The sequence below is a fragment of the Bidens hawaiensis genome, unplaced genomic scaffold, assembly GCF_021521415.1.
Source record: "Bidens hawaiensis isolate Kalapana, Puna unplaced genomic scaffold, B.hawaiensis_p1.1 tig00008951_1, whole genome shotgun sequence".
NCBI lineage: Eukaryota > Viridiplantae > Streptophyta > Magnoliopsida > Asterales > Asteraceae > Bidens > Bidens hawaiensis.
The window spans coordinates 840,723-861,055 of record NW_027491653.1 but is presented as its reverse complement, the minus strand read 5'-3'; the positions used below and the strand labels follow the sequence as shown (position 1 = coordinate 861,055).

Sequence of the window (20,333 nt, the reverse complement as noted above, 5' to 3'; positions counted from 1 at the left end):
GAAAGTATTTTTTTTTCTTTTTTTTAATCATATCTTAATAGAATTTAAGAACAACAAAAACTGATTTGAGAAGTAAGAATAGCAAAGCTAACAACACTTTTTGATATGATTTTGTTAAAATCAAGTATATATTTATGAACACTTTTATAAAAATTATACCTTCAAATGAACGGGACTTCAGGATTTCACAAGCAGATGCTAGAAAGTCTTGCTTGTGGTCGATAATCATAACTTTAATTCCATTGCCAAGTATTGATGTTTCAATTATGTTGCTGAATCCACTATACATATTGTATTTGGTTGAGAGAGAATGCAAAACATAAAAAAAGGAAATGAGTGATTCAATAGTATTTATAGAGTATTTATAGAGAATTGATATGTGTTTTTATTTTAGCGGTCAACGAATTCTTTAAATGGGCTACATTTATTGTATCAGGATTCACTCGTCTTTCGATCTGGGAAAAACTCTCACCTAAAGCCAACACCCGTAAACATTCGCTCGAAGGCATAATAGTGTGGTGAGATAAACTAACTCAGTTCATTGATCCAACTAGTGAAAACCACATACTCGCCTAGTCTCTCATCATCACTTTGGTGCCTCTGGAAGTAAATGATGTTGACAGGAAACGAACCAGAGTCACATGGAACACCGAGTCTTTTGCTTAGCACTCTACCACTAGCTCATTGGCGAATTGATATGTGACTATATTTATTTTTTATATATAGTGACGGGTCTAGTAAATAAAGTTTATGATATCCTTAAAAAAACTTTTGGTCATAAAGGTATTCTAATATTTGCTTAGAGAATCCGATATTTAGGGCCCAGCCCAAAGGAAGGGCAAGTGGGCGCCCGGCCGGGACACATTTTCCCACGGGGGGGGGGGGGGGGGGGCATTTTTTTAAAAAAAATTCTCAATATTTTTTAAAGGATATCATAAACTTTTTTTACTAGATCCGTCACTGTATATAAAAAATAAACTTTTTAAAAAAATTCTCTCTCTCTCTCTCGATATATATATATATATATATAGAGAGAGAGAGAGAGAATACTCAAACATTTACAAGCTCATTGTTGTGATATACTCATTTTAATACCATGATTTTGCTAACTGTTATGTTAATTGATATAACTTTAATCGTCGTTTAAAAAAAGTTATTTTACATTATTTAGTTCGTTAAGGCCTTAGGAGCATATTTTTCCGGCTTGGCAGGGGCATTCTCAGGGTCGTCACTACTCACTACTGATACATAAAACGGATAAGAAATGTTTTTCTAAAACTAATTTTGCATTTCGCTGACAAAGTTGAGGGGTAGTACGCGCTACCTCTAAAGACTTAATAGATCCGCATGTGTTTATTTGGTATTTTGATCAGTAATGGATGCAAAATATTTTTTTTATAATGTCAATATTTTTTGGTTCTCGAATGTCTAATAACCCGATATCAAAATTTGTGATCCTGTTCGGACCACAAAATAAAAAACCATGCCTTAATAAAGTGCGGTGGGTTGACTTCAATAACTCAATCGACTTTTTTTTTTTTAATAATAAGATTTAACAATTGAGGTATTGAGGAAATAACAAAATGGACTTTTTTTTAAATTGATAATAGATTTGAGCGTATTTTAGAATAATAATTGAGCTTCTTTAAATTGGCACTAATAGTTTGATTGGTTAAATTTTCAAAAATAAACTTTTAGTTTACTTAAAGCTGTATAAAAAAAAGTTAGTAAATTATCACGGTCAATTGGTTCAAATTTTGTTCTTCATAATACCCCACTCAAACTTGTTCAAATATCATTTCACCATGTGAAAAGAAAATTAAAAAGGATGATGTAAATATTGTAATGGTCGATGAAGACTTTTAAGACAATTAATGATAAAGATCATGTCAGCAAGAATTTTCATTGTGGCAAATAAGTGTTATACCCGGATACCCGGGTAACAACATATAATTAATCAACGTGTTTAAAAGAATATTAACGTACTAACACGAGTATCCGTTGTGCATTTAATTCGAGTTAATTACGTGAATTGAATGCTCCCTGAAGTTTTGCTCTTTGATTTCTAAAACGATAAGTATGATCCAAAATTCCAAATAGTTTGTTATCAGTTAGAGTCGTCAGTCGTGCTCCCTTGCGAGGATGACTGTTAAATTTTTCAATAAACTGTGTACGAAATACTGAAAATATATGTTTTGTATTTATAATCTATAATATATATAAACGAAACATTTAAAAAGCTTTCTCATTGCTCCTTATGATCTCTCAAGTCACCAGATTGCATTATTTGTAAATGGAGGCTTCTCATGCATTTAACCCGAATTCACGGGTATGGGTCTCACCAAACCCAGATAGCCCTTAAACGGGTTATAACATCTGATTAAAATAAAAATTAATCTCACCAAATATTTCATATGAAAATTCCTATAAATAGGGAAAATTAATATCATATATTATTTTAAAAAAATATTTATAATTAAGAAACAATTTTATGGTAAAAAAAATAAGCGGGTCATGGATCTCACAAAACCCATATATCTTTTAAAACGGGTTATAACATCTCATTTATCTATGAAACCCTTTCTTCATCAAATCCTAATTACATTTTTAACTTCATTACAATAAATAAAACTAAAAAAATAAAAAATACATATATATAAATTTTAGAAAAAAATAATGTAAAACAACCACGTAATACATGGGATTCCTTACAATAAAACTAAAATCCAATATATATATATATATATATATATATATATATATATATATATATATATGTAACATTCCAAAATTTCGAATAATAATATTTTATATATTATTTCTTAAAACGGAAAAGTTTACTCGAGCTAGAAAATAAACAATAGTAAAGAGGGTAAGATAAGTAAACTAATTAGATGGGTTAATAATGGACTAAAAAGAAAAGATGGGCCTTGGGTCCATGGGCTTAAGGGAGTATAAATACCCATTAAACCCTAAATCTTTCCATTTCCATCCATATTATTCTCTCTACACCCTAAAACACACACCCAACCTTTCCAATTTCGGCCGCAAGCTAGAACAAGAAACCGAGATAAAAAATCAAACTCTTTATTGATAGATCTTTGGGTTACAAGCTAAATACAAGGTCAAGGTTCATAACTAAAGCTAGAAACGTCAAAAGGTATGTTCTCTATGATTAAAGGTAACGTTTTTATGAACGTTTTGCAATGAAACTTGACCCTAGAGTAGATTGGATCTAGATGTCTCATAAAAATGCAAACTTGGAGATTAAAATGAACCTAATGGTCTTATGATAGTATACGGCTCAAAGATGAACCCTAGATCTAGCCTAGAACGTTTTAAACCTATAAAGGTCTAAGCTTTATGCCTAAAACAGGATAGATCTTGAAGTCGTGCTAGTAATGGGTGTAAAACGGATATGAATGATGATGATAAAGGATTAAAAGTTCATAATTTGAACCATAGAACAAGATACTAGGCAAGGTGGAAACGTACGTAAGATAGGAAGATTAGTTGAACTGGGGTTTTCAGCCAAATGTGAGAATCCTTGGTCAAACCTCATGGTTCTCGGTCAAATAAGCAGTCAACAAGATTTCTCGGCTAGGAAGGTTCTCGGTGATCATGTGTTCTCGGTCAAGAATATGTGTTCTCGATCAGGGTTCTCGGCCGAAAACACGGGTTCTCGGTTAAGGATAGATTTCGGCCAAGTATAAGAGTTCTCTGTCTTGGATTCTCGGCCACACAGTTCTCTGTTGGGCCTTGGGCCTGAGTCCAGACGGGCCTGATGGTGAACAGTTGGGCCTGAATTAACTAAGTCTGTATATGCTAAGCCCATATCTAATATAAAGCAAATTGGCCCATTATCATAGGCTTAGCAAATAAGCCCAACTTAGAAAATAATTTAAAATGTTAATGGAAAATGTGTTAAGGCAGTTAATGAAAATAAAATTTTTCCAAGCTGACCTGGCAGCTTAACCCCAGCCAGGGGCTCTGCCCCTTGGACCCCACTAGGAGCAGCCGCCCCTAGAACCCCGCTGCCAGGGGCGCTGCCTCCGGACCCCCGTTAGTGGTGGGTGATAATTGAACTAGAAAGACGATTTGGGTAGTGATAGTTAATTGATACGTGTAATTGTTATACAGTTAGTCGTGCAAAACTCAAGAAACGGATTACTATAAAACGGTGAACGTAACCGCATTCAGGTGAGTTTCTAGCCCCATCTCCTTGTTATGTTTTCGGGGCTGTGTGCATACTCGATGTGTTTGTTAATACGTTTATCCTAAGTGTTAAATGTATGCCTTACGTGAATATGTGAAAAGTATGAATGATTACTTGTCAGTACGTGAACGATCTTCGGATATTGCACGTTTTGTCAAGTCGTAATGTTATGTTAAATGATAATATGATATGTACGATATATAAATGAATGTAAATGAGGTATGGTTGTATGGTAACAAGGAGGGACCGAGCCCTAATAATACTCGAGGAAAGAGGGACCGAGCCCTAATAATACTCGAGGAAGGAGGGACCGAACCCTAATAATACTCGAGGAAAGTAGGGCGTAATGCTCTTTATAACGTAAGAAATGAAGGTAAGTAAGAATGAAATAAAGATATGAAAGTATGAATGAAAGTATGTAAGTATATATGTATTGCATGTCGTATGATTAACTAGAACTCACTCAGCGTAGCTGACTTTTAGTATGCACGCAGGTGAGTAAGATGCGACAGTTGGCGTGAGCAGGACACATGGTAGAAGAATAAAAGTCTGGCATCTGAAGATCTGCTATGTTTTATAAGATATGTTTTGATTTTGAAAGACAAGAAGAATGTTTTAAGACATGCTTATGATTCGATATATAATGTTTTATGAAAGTTTTTTTATTCCGCGTATGTTTTACTAACTCTGATAAATGGAACTATGTTGATGAGTAAATCCAACGTCCAAATGTGAGGCACCGGTAACTGGGCTTTACAATATATATATATATATATAGGTTTAAGTTCAAGAAAGAAATGAAATTACTGCGAGAAATACGATAAATGAATATGAGCCACTAGTTTTATTTTAGGTTTTAAAAGTTTAAATATACATGAAAAAGATATAAATGCAACTATAAATGCACACTCTCTCTCCAATTAATACAACTAATATAACCATAATAAATATCTCTCTAATTAATATATCTATATAATTTAACTAAAATAATTAAAAAGATAAAAACACTAATTTAGTTTTCATAAATAATAAAAAAAAATGTCATACAAATGTGTCAATTAAATATAAACAATAAATATACAATCTACACAAAATTATATAACCTACACTTGTTTTGAGCAATAAAAATGTACAATATACAAAAAAGCATAAAACTTACATATTAAATTTGACATCAACAATTATATAAACTACATAAATATACACATATCCTACACGTGTGTAGGTTATATGTTTTTCGTGTGTATGTTATGTTTTATTATTCTTAGAACAAGTGTGGGTTATATGTTATTGTGTAGGTTGTATATTTCACATTTAATGCAAACATATGTTATATATGTTTTTGTATTATTCATCACAATGTAACTACGTGTTGATGGATATTGATAAATTGAGTTGGAGAATTGGTTTTAAATAGAAAGTTTTTTAAAGTATGAATAAATTGTATTTGTGTAGGATAAAGTTTTCATGTGTAGGTTATATATATTCGTGTGCGTGTGTATTTTATTGATGATGAATTTTGTGTGTATGTTATATGTTTTTTTTATTTTCAGAACAAGTGTAGGTTATAAATCTTTGTGTATGTTGTATTTTTTTGTTGATATTTAATGCTAACACATGTAAAATAGTTTTTTATATTATTTATCACAATGTAACTACGTGTTGATGGATATTTTTATATTGAGTTGGAAGAAATTTGGATATAAATAAATTTTAACGTATGAATAAATTGTATTTGTGTAGGATAAATTGTACTTGTGTAAGATAAAAATTTGGATAGAAAATAAATGAATTCTTAATATTTTTCAATTATAGTAATATGATTAGTTATATTAATTTAATAGATATATTAACTGAAGAGAGAGCTGCATTTATATTTTCTTAATTAATCTTGAAGCTTTTAAAACCTAAAATAAAACTAGTGGTCTATATTCATTTCTCGCATTTCTCGCAGTAATTTCATTTCTCTGTTGAACCATCCCCTATATATATATATATAGAAAATGGTTCAAATAAAAAGAAGTTGTTTCCTAGGAATGATAAGAACCAATAGAATTATGACATTTGGCATTAAAACCTATGGTGAAAGAACAATTATAGGAAACTATGTCGGTTATAATGGTGAAAGAGTAATTGTAGGAAACTATGACGGTTTTTTGTAATTTTAAATCTCAACCATTGATTGATATGATCTAATGGCTATGATTTATTCCTAGTCTTCCTAGGAACCTACTTGTTTTTAGGATAACCCTTCCATATATATATATTGTAACAAACCTCATTTTAAGGGCCATTTTTTTCCTTCTTTTTGTTGACCGGTTAATTATTATTATTATTATTATTATTATTATTATTATTATTATTGTTGTTATTTGAATTCCTATTTAGTTAGAGCACGAGTTAGGAAACTATAACGCGACTTAAGACATGATTATATAAAGTGGTCTTGGACCACTTGTCTAAACATAGCATTTATAGTTTGGCTAGGCATGAACACAAACGAAACACAACAAATGATTAAATCTACATAATCCATGACACATCTATATAATTTACGAAAATCATATAGGTGTTCAATCCAAGCTACATGAAAGTGGATAAACCGACATATACATATCGCCCACTCAGATCTTATAAATATAAATATAACAACTCACATAATTACTATCAAATATTTAATGTGAACATGTCGCATATAAAAAGAAAGTAGTATCCATATACATTACTCGTCTAACAAGTTATGTACTTATAAATATCAACTAACTAGATACTGTTGCTGCTGCCGCCGTATAAATATTCTTATATTGTTGCCTGCACAATTCTTTAGTTTAGATAACAAGAAATAGTAACGTCCTTACAAAGGGCATAAATGTCTTTTATCATCAGTTAATTTAACCGGTCATACCTTTTATTAAATCACAAGCTTGCTCCAAAAGAGAAGGGTTTTCTTTGCTCACAATTTACTTGTTAAAGCAAGAAACTACCATATGAAACATTCTAACTCGAATATAACATAAGATGCAAAACATCTGTAGTAAAATATTGAAATAGCTATTAGTCTGTATATTTGGCATAAACGAACATGAAACATCCAAATATGTACATAATGAAACTAACAGTGCGTCAGTTTAAATGTAAAAATACCTAAATAAATCAGTTTAAAAACAGTAAAAAGAAGACACTCTAAACAATGGAAAAAATGAGGCTTCTCCTTAGACAATCGAGCTAGTGGTAACGCTATATAACCACGAAGAGGACCACATCACCAATGCCATTAATAACATCAAACAAGGATTCAGAAATAATCTCTAATTACTAATGTTAAAGGACCTTCAATGTCCCTCTTTATCTGTTGCAACAACAGTACATAAAACAATGGAATTTGAAAACATATAAAACAATTACAATGAAGTGGTAGGCAACAAAAGCATATAATAAAGGAAATCGATTGAAGATAAACACAGTTACGAAAGCCCTACCTGATCTCCTTTGAAGAAGCTAGGGGTCAGGGCAACACTATTTCGTTGATTGACTTTGTCCCGGCCTCATATCCAATTGATTAGGTATAATGATTGCACCAGAACCGTTCAATTCAATTCAACTGAAGCCTGGTTGATTGAAGGTTTCAGCAAATCATTCGGTTGAGATAATCACGCAGTCACATGAAAGGATGGAATCTACTTTTATGGGCAAGATTAAAAGTTTAAACTGGTAAGCTTTGATTGCTGATTGGAATCGGTTCGGTTGTGTTCCTCATTGGAATCGGTTCAAGAGTAGTCATAAATGAGCGTAGCATTGAATGCACCGGAGATTGGAGATTTGATGGAGAGTTGGTCGGAGACTTAATAGCATTAAATATCACTGCGTCTTACGTAGGTATATGAAAAGTTGCCTATATGCATTACAATGTAATATAAATATAGATAACCATAGGATAGAGTAGGGTGCAGTTACTGTACGCTAACGCTTAACGTACGATAGGTACGCGAGACGCTCAAAGGCAAAAAACAAAGGCAAAAACCTAAAACGCTCAGAAAACGCTCACAAAACCTTAAACGCTCAAAAACCGTCTTTGTGAAAAAAGTGAAAAATTGATCGATTAACCATCCAACACCGTTTTTTCGGTGAAGCAATGATTAACTGGATATGTATTGACGATTCCGAGATGTTTGGATGTGATTTCATGGATCGATTAGTGAAAAACAGAATTCGCGTACGTATTTGTACGATAAGCATTAGTATATTGGATCTTTTCACGGATAGAGTATATTGCTTGTAGCACCAAAGTTTTATTTTTCCACTTTAACTAGTCGTCTCTATCCCATATTCTTCGTACCTTTTTTAATTATCTACATCACATGTAATGGAGTTAAACACGTAACTTAAGTCATTATCTAAGTTTGTTTGGATAATTTTGGTGAGCATGCCATTCATTGCAAGGAGTTTCCGGATTTTAAATATAGACATAATTTGGTCAGAGATGTCTTTTGTGATGTGTTGAAACGAGCGGGCATCTCGGCAAAAAAAAAAAAAAAAAAGCTCCTGTGAATTTCCTATCAGCCTTGAAGGGAGGTCTACTCTTCGGTCATCAGACGTTCTTGTGTTTGGATGGGCAGGGGAAGCATGCTTTTATTGAATTTACTGGAGTATCTCCCCTTGTTGGGCTTAGGAATACCGGGTTTGTTGTTAGGCAAACTGTGTTGAAGGCGGAATCAAGAAAATTGCTAAGCCTGAGAAAGCATGTGTCGAGAATCAACACGTCTTCATTTCTTTTGTTTTGGATACATTTGGGTCCCTTACCCCCGAAGCTATTACGTTTCTTAAAAGAGTTCAACGGGCCGTGCACAATTTCTTATCGGCGTCAAAGAACTATAACTTTGTTTTCAATAAGATCCGGTTTGCCATTCAAAAGAGGGTGGCGACGCAACTTGTTGCCCACTTATCCACCTCTCTATTATAATTAGATCATTTTATCTAGTATATGGAATTTAAAGAGAATATTACTAAAAAAAGATTATTATAACATGGATTAAATAACCCTACACGTTTGTTCTCATAATATCCATCCCTTTACTATTGAATACACTTCTAACAAATCAAGCTAGTTAACCATGAGTCATTCACAACTATCACCGTATTATCTAACCATACAAATTACACACACACACACACACACACACTTAAATTTAAGGTTTTTCTTTCCACAATACAACAAGGGGGGGGGGGGGGGGGGGCGACGGAATCACCAGAGAATTTGTATACGTGCTGAGTCCCTCTGTTTATGAAACCTTTTATAAGTATTGTGCCTGCTTCATACATTTTCGTCCAAGATTCGTCACTGGCAAGATGGTCGGTTTTTGGTACAGGTGTTCAGAAGAAACCGCTCGAATCAACTATACAATAGGAAGTTGACAGTTTGACTAGTGTGAAAAAACATACGACCCAATTCATAGTTCAGTAATTTTAAACAGTTTGATGGTTAGAATTTGGAGCTTGTAACAACTAGTTGACTATTTCTTTTTTCCTTCATACGTGTAGTCATAATTCATAAGTTGCCTCAAAAGTTTTGTCAAAATGGGAATACTTTAACATCATATAATTAAAATTTAAACTAAAATCAGTATTATTAGAAAAAAATGACGAGGGTTAGGGGTGTTCATTAGGTTTCGGGGTTTTGGCTTGGGAAAATGACCCAATGACTGACCATTTAAAGTTTCGATTCGTTAGGTTTGAATTAGTCGGTGTTTGGTTAGTTCGGGTTGTGTTGTTCGGAAGTTTTTCTACGAAAAAAGTGACTCGTTAATCGACCCATTCAAGGTTGGAGTTCAGGTTTTTCGGGCTAGGGATGATATCGGTACCGTACCCGTACTCGTACTGTACCTGTACCAGAAAGTACCCGCACTGAAATCAGTAAATCTGGGTACCCCTACCCATTTCGAATTTTATGGTATGAGTATTTTAGGTACGATACTCGCTTTGATACCACTTTGTTCTTTTTTCAAAAAAAAATTCACTAAACTTGTGCCGAACCGACAATCAATTATCTATAATAACAAAATTTTAATAGTACAACCAAAACAGTAATAACACAACCACTGGAACTAGGGTTTGGTTGGAACTGTTGGTTTATAATCGACTTGAAATAGGGATGAGATTTTTCAATCGATTGATGGGAAAATCGGAATATATTAGACAATCAGGTTTTGAAATGCACGCTTGAAACCTTGAACCGCCCGATAATAAAATGCACGAGTACGTTAAGTCACGAATGTTAGAATCCCAATAAAAAGCTTTACATATTCTAAACAGGTCCTGAGTAAATCAAATAAATGATTACGAGCACAAATACAAATACTAAACGGGCACGGGTATTTGGGGAAGGAAATCTCTATCCCTAATTTGATTTCGGGTGATAACATAAAAGATACTAGCAAACAGAGACGGTGCAAATAATAATATTCGTGGGTCAAAATCAAATTCACCAAACCACCACCACCACAATCGTCGTCTGAAAATATGTCCGGTAGAGAAGTCCGGGAGTACACCAATCTTTCCGATCCCAAAGGTATTTAATTAATTAATTAATTCAATCGATTCTTCTTTATTTCCCACAAAACAAACCATTTGTTTAAATATTTTGTGAATTGCAGATAAGAAATTGGGCAAGGGCAAAGATAGAATCGACGATGAAGACATCACTTTTCAACGAATGGTTGCTAAGGTTAGCGAATCTTGTTTCTCCTTTACTTGTTTGTTTTTAATCCACGGTTTAATTTGATGTATTTTGATTGTTAAGTGTAAATTAGGGTTTAATTATTTGATTATTTATTGGAAACATGCTACAATGTATTGTGAATTTTAAGAATTGATAACTTGATATGCTAATTAAAAAAAGTGATTAATTTGTTTAAAGAGTAAAGGACTTTAAATTTTAAAATACAACCAAGTTTTATTTTTTATAAATGAATGCAATTTGATAGAAAAAAATAAATACTATTGCTTAAAGGGTAAAAGACTTTGAAATGCAATCAAGTTTTATTTTTTACAAATGAATGCAATCAGTTTGATATTATCTTATAAAAAAACACTGAAGGAAAGCTTTCATGTTTGACTTTTTTTTGCATAAATTGGTATTTAGTTGAAACATTAATGAATAAACATTGCTGCATTAATTGTTACAAACACATTTAGTTGCACTTCTTGTAATCAGCGAAGTGTTTTTAGAAAACAATCGGAGGAAAGAGACTTGGCAGTTTAATCTGCTCGCTTTCTCGTCTCTACTCATTATGTTTAAATGTAATTCAGATTTACCAATTACTTTTTTGGGAGGTTATTCTGATAACATGCCCTGACAGGGATCTTGGCTTGTCCTATTGGTTGGTTAATATACACAGATGCAAGAGGTTGCTGGAGATCGTGGTGGCTACCTTCATGGACGTGGCGGTATTTACCCCCTACCCCCTTTAATTACTGTCAAATCACATATCTAAGCACACCCTGAATCTAGTTGTTGGCCTTTCTTTAAGTGTGAATAAAGTTATAATATAGGTTCCTTTTTATCTAATTATTTAGTGTTTAAAAATTCAGCTGCATATTTAAAGTAAACAAATTATCTGTTTACCCTTTTTAATCTATTTGGTAGACTTACTCTCATCTAAAGGCACATCCCTTATTTCACAAAATTATTATTTGATTATTACAACTTGAAACAGTAAAAGCACATTCGTATTATTATTAGTTTCACATTCAGAAATCAGAACACACATCCAAACACCCTCTAATGGTGTTTTTAAGTTTGAATTTGCAGCCTTAGACAGTGATGATCTGCTCTATCTCAAAGAGCAGATGGAAGCAGAAGAGGATGCAGAACGTTTATTACGTCGCACTGAAAAACGAGCATTTGCTGCGTTTAAAATATCCTTCTTTTTGTCATATCTTTTTATTACAACGTGAAATTTTAAGAATTGGGCCATTGGCCTTGGAGATGTTAATGTTTTTACTGTTGGTCTAATATCTAAACTGCCTCTTAATATATTGACTAAACTCAAAATCGCTACCAGGGCGAAAGGTAAATTTGATTGTTGCACTTTTTTATGACGAGCCAAAAAAGTCATTGATGTATTGAAGTTGTACTCTTTTATATGTTTATTCTTTGACTCCTTATAACAAAGCTGCAAGTTTAGCTGATTCTTCACCAGCTTCGGTTCCATTGCCACTGCGTGTTGAGCCAAAGACAAAAACTGGAATAAGGTTATTTCTTTACGCTCTAAATTTATAATTAATTATCTGATTATTTTGATTTTTAGTTGTAATTAAATTTCCTTAATGTTTGGTTAAATAGCCTCTGCTTTTAGTTATCTGATTATTTGAGTTTCATGTTAGCTGCAACAAAACTGATTATCCACGAGTACACTATAGTTAATTATTTACCCTCATAGTACACAAGAAAGGTGTATTATTTCTTCACAAATATTTCTTTTTTGGTCGTTATTTTATAACTTAGGGAGTTAGGGCTTGTTTGGCATTATGTTTTGATGGTTATTAGTGATATTAAAAAGATGGTGTTTGGATGTGCTTTTTTTTTGTTTTGGAGTGTTTGGTGAATTTGGTTTTAAGGATTTTCTTGTAAATTGAACCCTAGATAATAAGTTCACCAGAATCAGTTTCGCTCAAACCACTTCTAAACTGGTTATACATATATTATAATAATCAGATAATCAGAATAGGTTCTAGATTTTAATCATGTGACTTGAAAGCCAAAATAATCAAAACTTTTCAAATACTTCTAGAGTTCAAACATCTTATTCTGATTAATACGAGTTCAAACCACATCCAAACACTATCATATCACATAATCACTTTCAAAACGCACATCCAAACACCCCTTAAGTTGATTTTTTGAAGTACACAAAGAAACACGCATGACATAATGTTTATTACAGACAACAAGATCTACTGAAAAATGTGGTAGAAGTCAAACCGAAGCGGCCAAAGGTTTCAACACAATCTACTGGTAATATGTCCACAGAAACTAAGGTGCAGGCTAACACACAAGATAAAAACCCGCCAGTAGTTCAAGCTAACCCCATAAAAAGCTTGCTTGCAGCGTATGCGAGCTCAGATGATGATGAAGATTGAACAAGGGTATAAGTGGTTTGTTAATGAAGCATTAACTAATATATGTTTTTGTAATTGTGGTTAGACTACCAGGATTCTGTATTTTGTCTGGAAGTTTTATAATCTTTATCTATGGAAATTTTAGGTTGATTTTGTAGTATTATTTGTTGATGATTATTGATTTTGTCTGAAACTATTCATTTATGGGAATGGTATTTTGATCTGGTAGGCATGTGCCAGCTAAGTACAATTAGGGGTGTGTAAAACTTGATTATGGTTGGGAAACAATTTGATTTCTTTACTTATAAACAATAGAAATCATTTATTCAAAGAATTAGGCTATACCTTCGGTACTAGAAGTTGTATGTTGGTAGCAGACCCAACAGCTTCCGAAGTTCCAAAGCCACTAGCTGCCATTAGTTTTACTATCGAACTTCAAAGTCATTTTCGACCTTCAAGATCACTACCAAATTGCAGAAACTTTAAAAGATCGTTAAAACAACTTTTTGTCATGCATGTCCGTCCATATGATGTGGTGCTTCTTGTAAATTCTCATTCAGTCTACAACCAAATCATGATTTCCCAAATAGCCCGATGACACAAAATGCACTACGTGGTGTGGTGGTTCTTATGTTTTAGTTTTGGCGCGGCTTGATTCGGGTTTGGTTTTGACACATGAACGCAATGGGTGGTAAAAACTTATCTAGATAGGCCAAATCGTGACAACCCGAGTTTGTGGAAAAGTCCAGTAGTATGTTAATTGTTTTTTTTTCCATTTGTCAGTTCGGTAACCATTCTGAAAAACCAAGACCGGTTAGCCATACCGGTTAATTGTTTCTATTTAATAGTCGATCCGCTCTGAAACCGTGGTTTGTGTAGTAAAATAGTTGGGGTTTTTTTTTATCATGTTATTACTTTAGTGGTTTAAAATGAATGAGTTTAATGGTTATCCGACTTGATTGTTTAATTGATTAATTAATTTCTAGATACAATGCTTTCCTATGATAATAGGTTGTTTAAAAGGATCCCTACTCTTCCATCAAATATTCTGTCATTTCTGAAGACTCGGTTCAAATATCCATGAATTTACTATCTGACTTGATTGTTTATAATTGATTATTGGCTTAATGGTTAAATAGTTTATTTACAGTTTTACACTTAAGGAATTAATTAATGATTGGTCAAATAAGAACTCGATTACATTATAAATGAAATTTATATAACTTATATATTTAACATTTTTTGAACGGCGATTTTGATCACTGACTCACCTAATTATCTTCATTTCACCATTAGGAGAAAACCCATCATATGTGACAAACCCCCTAACCCAACTTAAAACCCCTATTTTTTTTTTTCACATGTCGGACTTCAATCCAAGACCTCTCTTTCTATAAATTGAAATCGGCGGGTGGACCGGGGATCATTAGCTTTTATAATTAATTAAGGGAATACATAGAATAGTAACTATTGAGTAAAATGTTTACATTGTCCCATTTTAATCATTTACGAACATATAGGTAAAAATAATAAGGTTTACCGCCTTTCCAATCCCCTAAAAATTCTTCTGACTCTTCAAACTGCTGTCGATTGAGCTTCAAGAAAACGGCTCCCATAATCTCTTTGACTCCTATATTATATATCCATTTTGCTAGCACTTGTCAAACCCTTCACAACATATCTTTGTCACATATTTAAATATAGTGTTAAAACAACACCTATCGGAATCGATCTTGGAACAACATATTCATGTGTTGCTACATGGTTTGATCAGCACAACCGTGTTGAGATCCTTCCTAATGAACAGGGTAACACCATTACTCCATCATGTGTTGCTTTCAACGATACCGAAATCTTGGTAGGTGAGGGTGCTAAAAACCAAATGACCAGGAACACCAGTAACACGGTATTCGGTAAGTTTATCTCATGTACAACTTTGTTGCTTATCCGTTATCATACATTTTATATACTTTCTTTTTTGCTGATATATATGTAGATGTTAAGCGGATGATGGGTAGCAGATTTAGCAATATCAAACTGCAGAAAGATATACAAACATGGCCTTTTAAGGTGATTGAAACATCTGATGATAAGCCAATGATTGTACTTGAACACATGGGAGCAATCAAGGAGTTTTCTGCTGAAGAAATATCTTCCTTGATTCTTAAGAATTTGAAAGAGGCTGCCGAGGCATACCTTGGGACACCTGTTAGAGATGCAGTGATTACTGTACCGGCTTATTTCAGTGACAAGCAACGACAGGCAACAAAGAATGCGGGTATATTGGCTGGTCTCAATGTCATTCGCTTGATCAATGAGCCCACGGCAGCTGCAGTTGCTTATGGTCTTGACAAGTTAGCCGACCCAACCCGCAACAGAAAAATGTTTTGGTCTTTGATTTGGGGGGAGGGACTTTTGATGTGTCACTTCTTACTATAAGCAAGGAAGGAGTCATACGGGTTATAGCGGTGGGTGGCGACACTCATTTAGGTGGAGAGGATTTTGACAAGGCCATGGTTGATCATTGTGTTGAAGAATTTAAGAAAAAACAAAGGAAAGATATCAGTAAAAATGCAAGAGCAATGGGGAGACTGAAAGTTGCATGCGAGAAAGCTAAGAGAGATTTGTCATCAACAACTAGAACTTCCATTGAGATTGATAGCTTGTATGAAGGAACTGATTTTTCATTGAAGTTTACCCGAGCAAAGTTCGAGGAGCTAAATGCTGAATTGTTTAAAAAATGCATTGAGCATGCAGAAAATTGTTTAAGAGATGGGAATATGCAAAAACATAATGTTGATGATGTAGTTCTTGTTGGTGGGTCGACTAGGATTCCCAAGGTACAACAAATGCTGAGGGAGTTTTTTAATGGGAAGCCGCTTAGCAAGAGTATTAAAGCGGATGAAGCTGCCGCTTATGGTGCAGTGGTGTTTGCTGCAAACTTAAGTGGTAATGGCAGTAAGGTTGTGAAAGATTTGTTACTTCAAGATGTTATCCCTTTGTCTCTTGGTACCAGTGTCACATTTGATTATTATATGAGTGTCATAATTCCTAGGAACACTCATATACCCACCATGAAAGAGGAGATTTACGTGACAACTCTCGATAACCAAAAAATCATTACAGTAGATGTGTATCAGGGTGAGTGTGGTAAAGTGAAAGACAACATCTTTCTTGATGAATTCACCCTTGATGGTGTTCCACCAGCCCTTGCTGGTGAGGAAAAAGTGAAGGTTTGCTTTAGCATAGATGCCAATGGTATTCTTGATGTTAATGCGGAGTTGTTATCTACTGGTAATAAAAGAAGTATTGTAATTGCGGGGAGTGGAAATGTGTCCAAGGATGACATCGAGAAGATGCTGAAGAAGACTGACCATTGAGTTCTATTGTCATAATTAGCATGAGAGGATTAAAAAGCAATGTTAATGTTTTTCTTTCAAGAAGTTTGTCATCAACTCCAATATCTATTATACTATGCTTTAATTTTTGGATATCGTTACAATGAAACGATGATTCTTGAGAATATATTAGAACTTGTTATCGTTTCATGGAAATCAATATCAATATTATTTACGAGCCTCATTTTGTTTATGTATTCAAGTTGGTTTCTTTTAGTTAATTTACATCACAACTAATCCTCTTCCACTTCAATCTCGTAACTCTTTTGAATGTTTAATATGGTGTATATAGAAAGATCCTTAATTGGAGGCCTGTAGCCATGACTTGCAGACAAGCAAGGTTCTTGTCTAGATCAGGCACTTGTGTATCAAACCGATCCACCTGTTTCGATCCACCTGTATAAGAGTCTCGACTTGTCGGTTACTTCTCTAGCTGTGTGGGTAAACAAGGGTAACTTTTTAGTTCGGGTAGGCGGGGTAGATACGAAAAGGCATGTAGCCTAGTGGTAAAAAATGTATCCCTCCTCGGGTGGCTAAGAATTCATGCCCGTGGTGAAAAAATGTGTCGTAGATTTACTTAAAAGATTAAACTGTGTTAGCCATTAAAAAGGTAAACTAAACAAAAATAAGGCTGACCTTTTCATAAGTGATGTACGAAATATAATTGATATACTTTTATTGAATAATATCTAAAAAGGTTCTATTGAAATAATAATGCTTGAACTAATAATTAACGCGTCTGGTGTATGCAGCTGTTGTTGGCTATTCTATCTGCGGCGTTAGGAGCAGAGATAGCGGTATCATGAATTGGCCTCAAAAGGGAATCATTAATATTCATTTTGGAAGGAGTTCTGCAATGCTTTTGGTTCCTAATGTCACCACTTAGCGGCCTCTGCCACTATGGCAGATTGGCAACTGTATCCATCATCACAGGTCTACTACTGGTTTGGCACTCATATTACACTCTTTGGAAGAAAATTGCAAGTCGATAGTTTGGTCCATAAACGAAAAAATTAATTTAAGTATCGGTTTGGTGTTATTTCACGTTCTACTATGGAACTTCTGTGAGTTCATGCTTTTACTTTGTGCCAGTTTGAGTCTGAACTTAATTTTTTAAAGGTTACACATAATCCATGGTTTGATTAGAGTATTAATTGATCCGGTTATATCAGTGAATTGTTTATTAATTAAATGTGTTGAGTGTAAAATATGAAATTGTCAATCCAAACACCAAAGAAATTGAATAAAAGAATTGAACAGAGAAAACAAGCCTCAAATGACTGGAGCTTCCTATTGATTCATTACTGAATAATTACATGTGTTGAATATGAAATACGATTATAATGAACTGAAAAGTAGCAAAACAAGAGTGCACAAAATGATCTAATCTATGCATCTTATATATATCTGCTCATTGCAACAAACCCAAGCATGGTTAACGGACACAAACCAACTACTAGAAAAAGACTAATATGCCATGCCCCTTAGACGTGGCTGACTTTGACCGCAACACTTGATATACAACAATCTCCACTTAGTGCAACATCAAACAGACATATATTTAACTCAGTTAAGAGAGTGATAAATCATAAATATTGTGGAAGTCTTTGCATGTGCATGTTGTGGGGGGAAAGAGAACCATCTGATGACAACTTATATATTTGTGATTTTGTGAATGTACCTCCAAGTAATTCAATATATAGCTGATCAAGTCTTTGCATTTCCGGTGTCGTTGGAGTTTAGGGGTGCAAACGAGCCGAGCCGAGCCGAGCCCGAGCCCGAGCTCGACTAGGCTCGAGCTCGGCTCGTTTAACTTGCACAGAGCTCGAGCTCGGCTCATTTCGAGCTCTATTTTCAAAGCTCGAGCTCGGCTCGTGAATGGATTTTGAAGCTCGAGCTCGGCTCGTTTACTATTTATTAATTATTTTTTTATATAATTATAATTATTTTATATTTTTTACTATTGTAATTTTATGTATAAAAGAATATATATATTCAGTTATTTTTATTTATTTTTTCATAACATTATATTTATTAATTAATAATTATTAAATGTATATTTTAAAAGAAAAAATATATAAATGGCAGGCTCGTTTAGGCTCGCGAGCCGGCTCGAGCTAGATAACTAAAGCTCGGGCTCGTTTATTAAACGAGCTTATTTTTAGGCTTGAGCTCGGGCTCGGGCTCGATAAAGCTCGGCTCGAACGAGCTTTTTAACGAGCCGATCTCTTGTAGCTCGCGAGCAGCTCGGCTCATTTGCACCCCTATTGGAGTTATCATGATAAGGTTTTCACTTTTCAGTGGTAAACGCTTCTATGTGGATAAAGTTGGGTGAGTGGATAACTTCATGATTTGGTTTGTTTACTAACAAATTTATGGTTTTCAATTGAATCAATGATTTATTATGTCTACTGAAAATCTGAAATGCGGAATCTCTTTGCTGAATTGATGGTTTCTGGTGTTTCTTGTTGCTCATGGTTCGTGGAGCAATCTTGTAATTCCATCATATAATGCAAGGAAAGTGAATTCGATCCATTGATTGAAGGAAAGTTCTCAAAATCCAATTCTTTCTTTAACCAACCAAACATAATTTTGTAAGGACTTAATGTTTTCCAGTTCCAATGAAGTTCGTGAACCAAACGGCCCCTAAGATAATCATGCAAGAATTAATCTCTCAAACAAATATATGTGAGCAAGTATACATATCCTAAATGTGTGAAATAAAATGTTTATTTAACAATAAAGCGAGGAAAATGGAATAGCAAGGTTAATGAAGGAAGTTACGTATGAGGATAATGGAATAACAAGGTTATTTTTTTTAACGACCAACAAACATAGAAACGTCTATATACTCCGTACGGGGTGATTCAGTGGCAAAAGGTCACCACCAGCTGGTCTAGCCCAGCCGTACAGAGCCTTAAGCACCTCCAAGTTATCTCCGGTTCTGAGAAAAATCTATCCGTCCGAAGGCCCACTGGCGGTAAAACTCGAACGTCCTTAAGATCATAAAGATCATAGTCTTCCTTCATTGAGCCACCTATATCCCCGACAGAGTGTTGTAAGTGAGGATTGAACTTCGGTCTACATTGAAAAACCCATGTTTCCAACCACCACATCACATTGGAAACAACAATAATAATTGAATAACAAGGTTAAACGAAAAACTATCATTAATATAAACCAATAGTAAGTATATGAAAGTAATATAAGTTGGATGTGGCTCAATGGTAGAGCACTCACTTTATTAGTGAGAGGTAGGGGGTTCAAACCTCACTATCACCAACTTATATGGGAGATATGAGGGATGACCCTGGCTTGCCTGGGTTCGAGTCCTGATCTCACCCGTTTTTACCGGCTCCTCGCTGTCGTGCCGTTTGGCGGACGTGGGGGTCGGGTTTTATCCGGTGAATCCCTCAACAGGTGGAAGCTAGAGGCTCCGTCCGTCCGGACTAGTGGCCGGCTCGGGCTACCTTTAGCCAATGGGGCCGCGTACGGAATACCCGGCGTTACTTAGTTGGCCGTTCAAAAAAAAAAAAGTATATGAAAGTAATTTAATAGTAATATGGGCTTTCACGAAGTTTACAGCCTTTACTTTTCACCCA

The 20,333-nt window shown here is 34.3% G+C and overlaps 1 protein-coding gene and 1 pseudogene across 2 annotated transcripts; both read left to right on the top strand.

Annotated features, from left to right (window-relative positions):
• Positions 1 to 10,602: 10,602 nt before the first annotated feature.
• Positions 10,603 to 13,578, top strand: LOC143530607 (uncharacterized). The gene is made up of 6 exons (XM_077026094.1): positions 10,603 to 10,781; positions 10,867 to 10,937; positions 11,611 to 11,659; positions 12,024 to 12,131; positions 12,385 to 12,466; positions 13,159 to 13,578. Exons 1-6 carry the CDS (start codon positions 10,733 to 10,735, stop codon positions 13,352 to 13,354), a joined length of 555 nt encoding a protein of 184 aa, XP_076882209.1. The 5' UTR covers positions 10,603 to 10,732; the 3' UTR covers positions 13,355 to 13,578.
• A 439-nt stretch (positions 13,579 to 14,017) lies between these two features.
• LOC143530639 (heat shock cognate 70 kDa protein-like) lies at positions 14,018 to 16,946 on the top strand (annotated as a pseudogene). Its single transcript, XR_013134902.1, has 3 exons — positions 14,018 to 14,024; positions 14,989 to 15,246; positions 15,330 to 16,946. The product of XR_013134902.1 is annotated as a heat shock cognate 70 kDa protein-like (transcript).
• Positions 16,947 to 20,333: the final 3,387 nt, after the last annotated feature.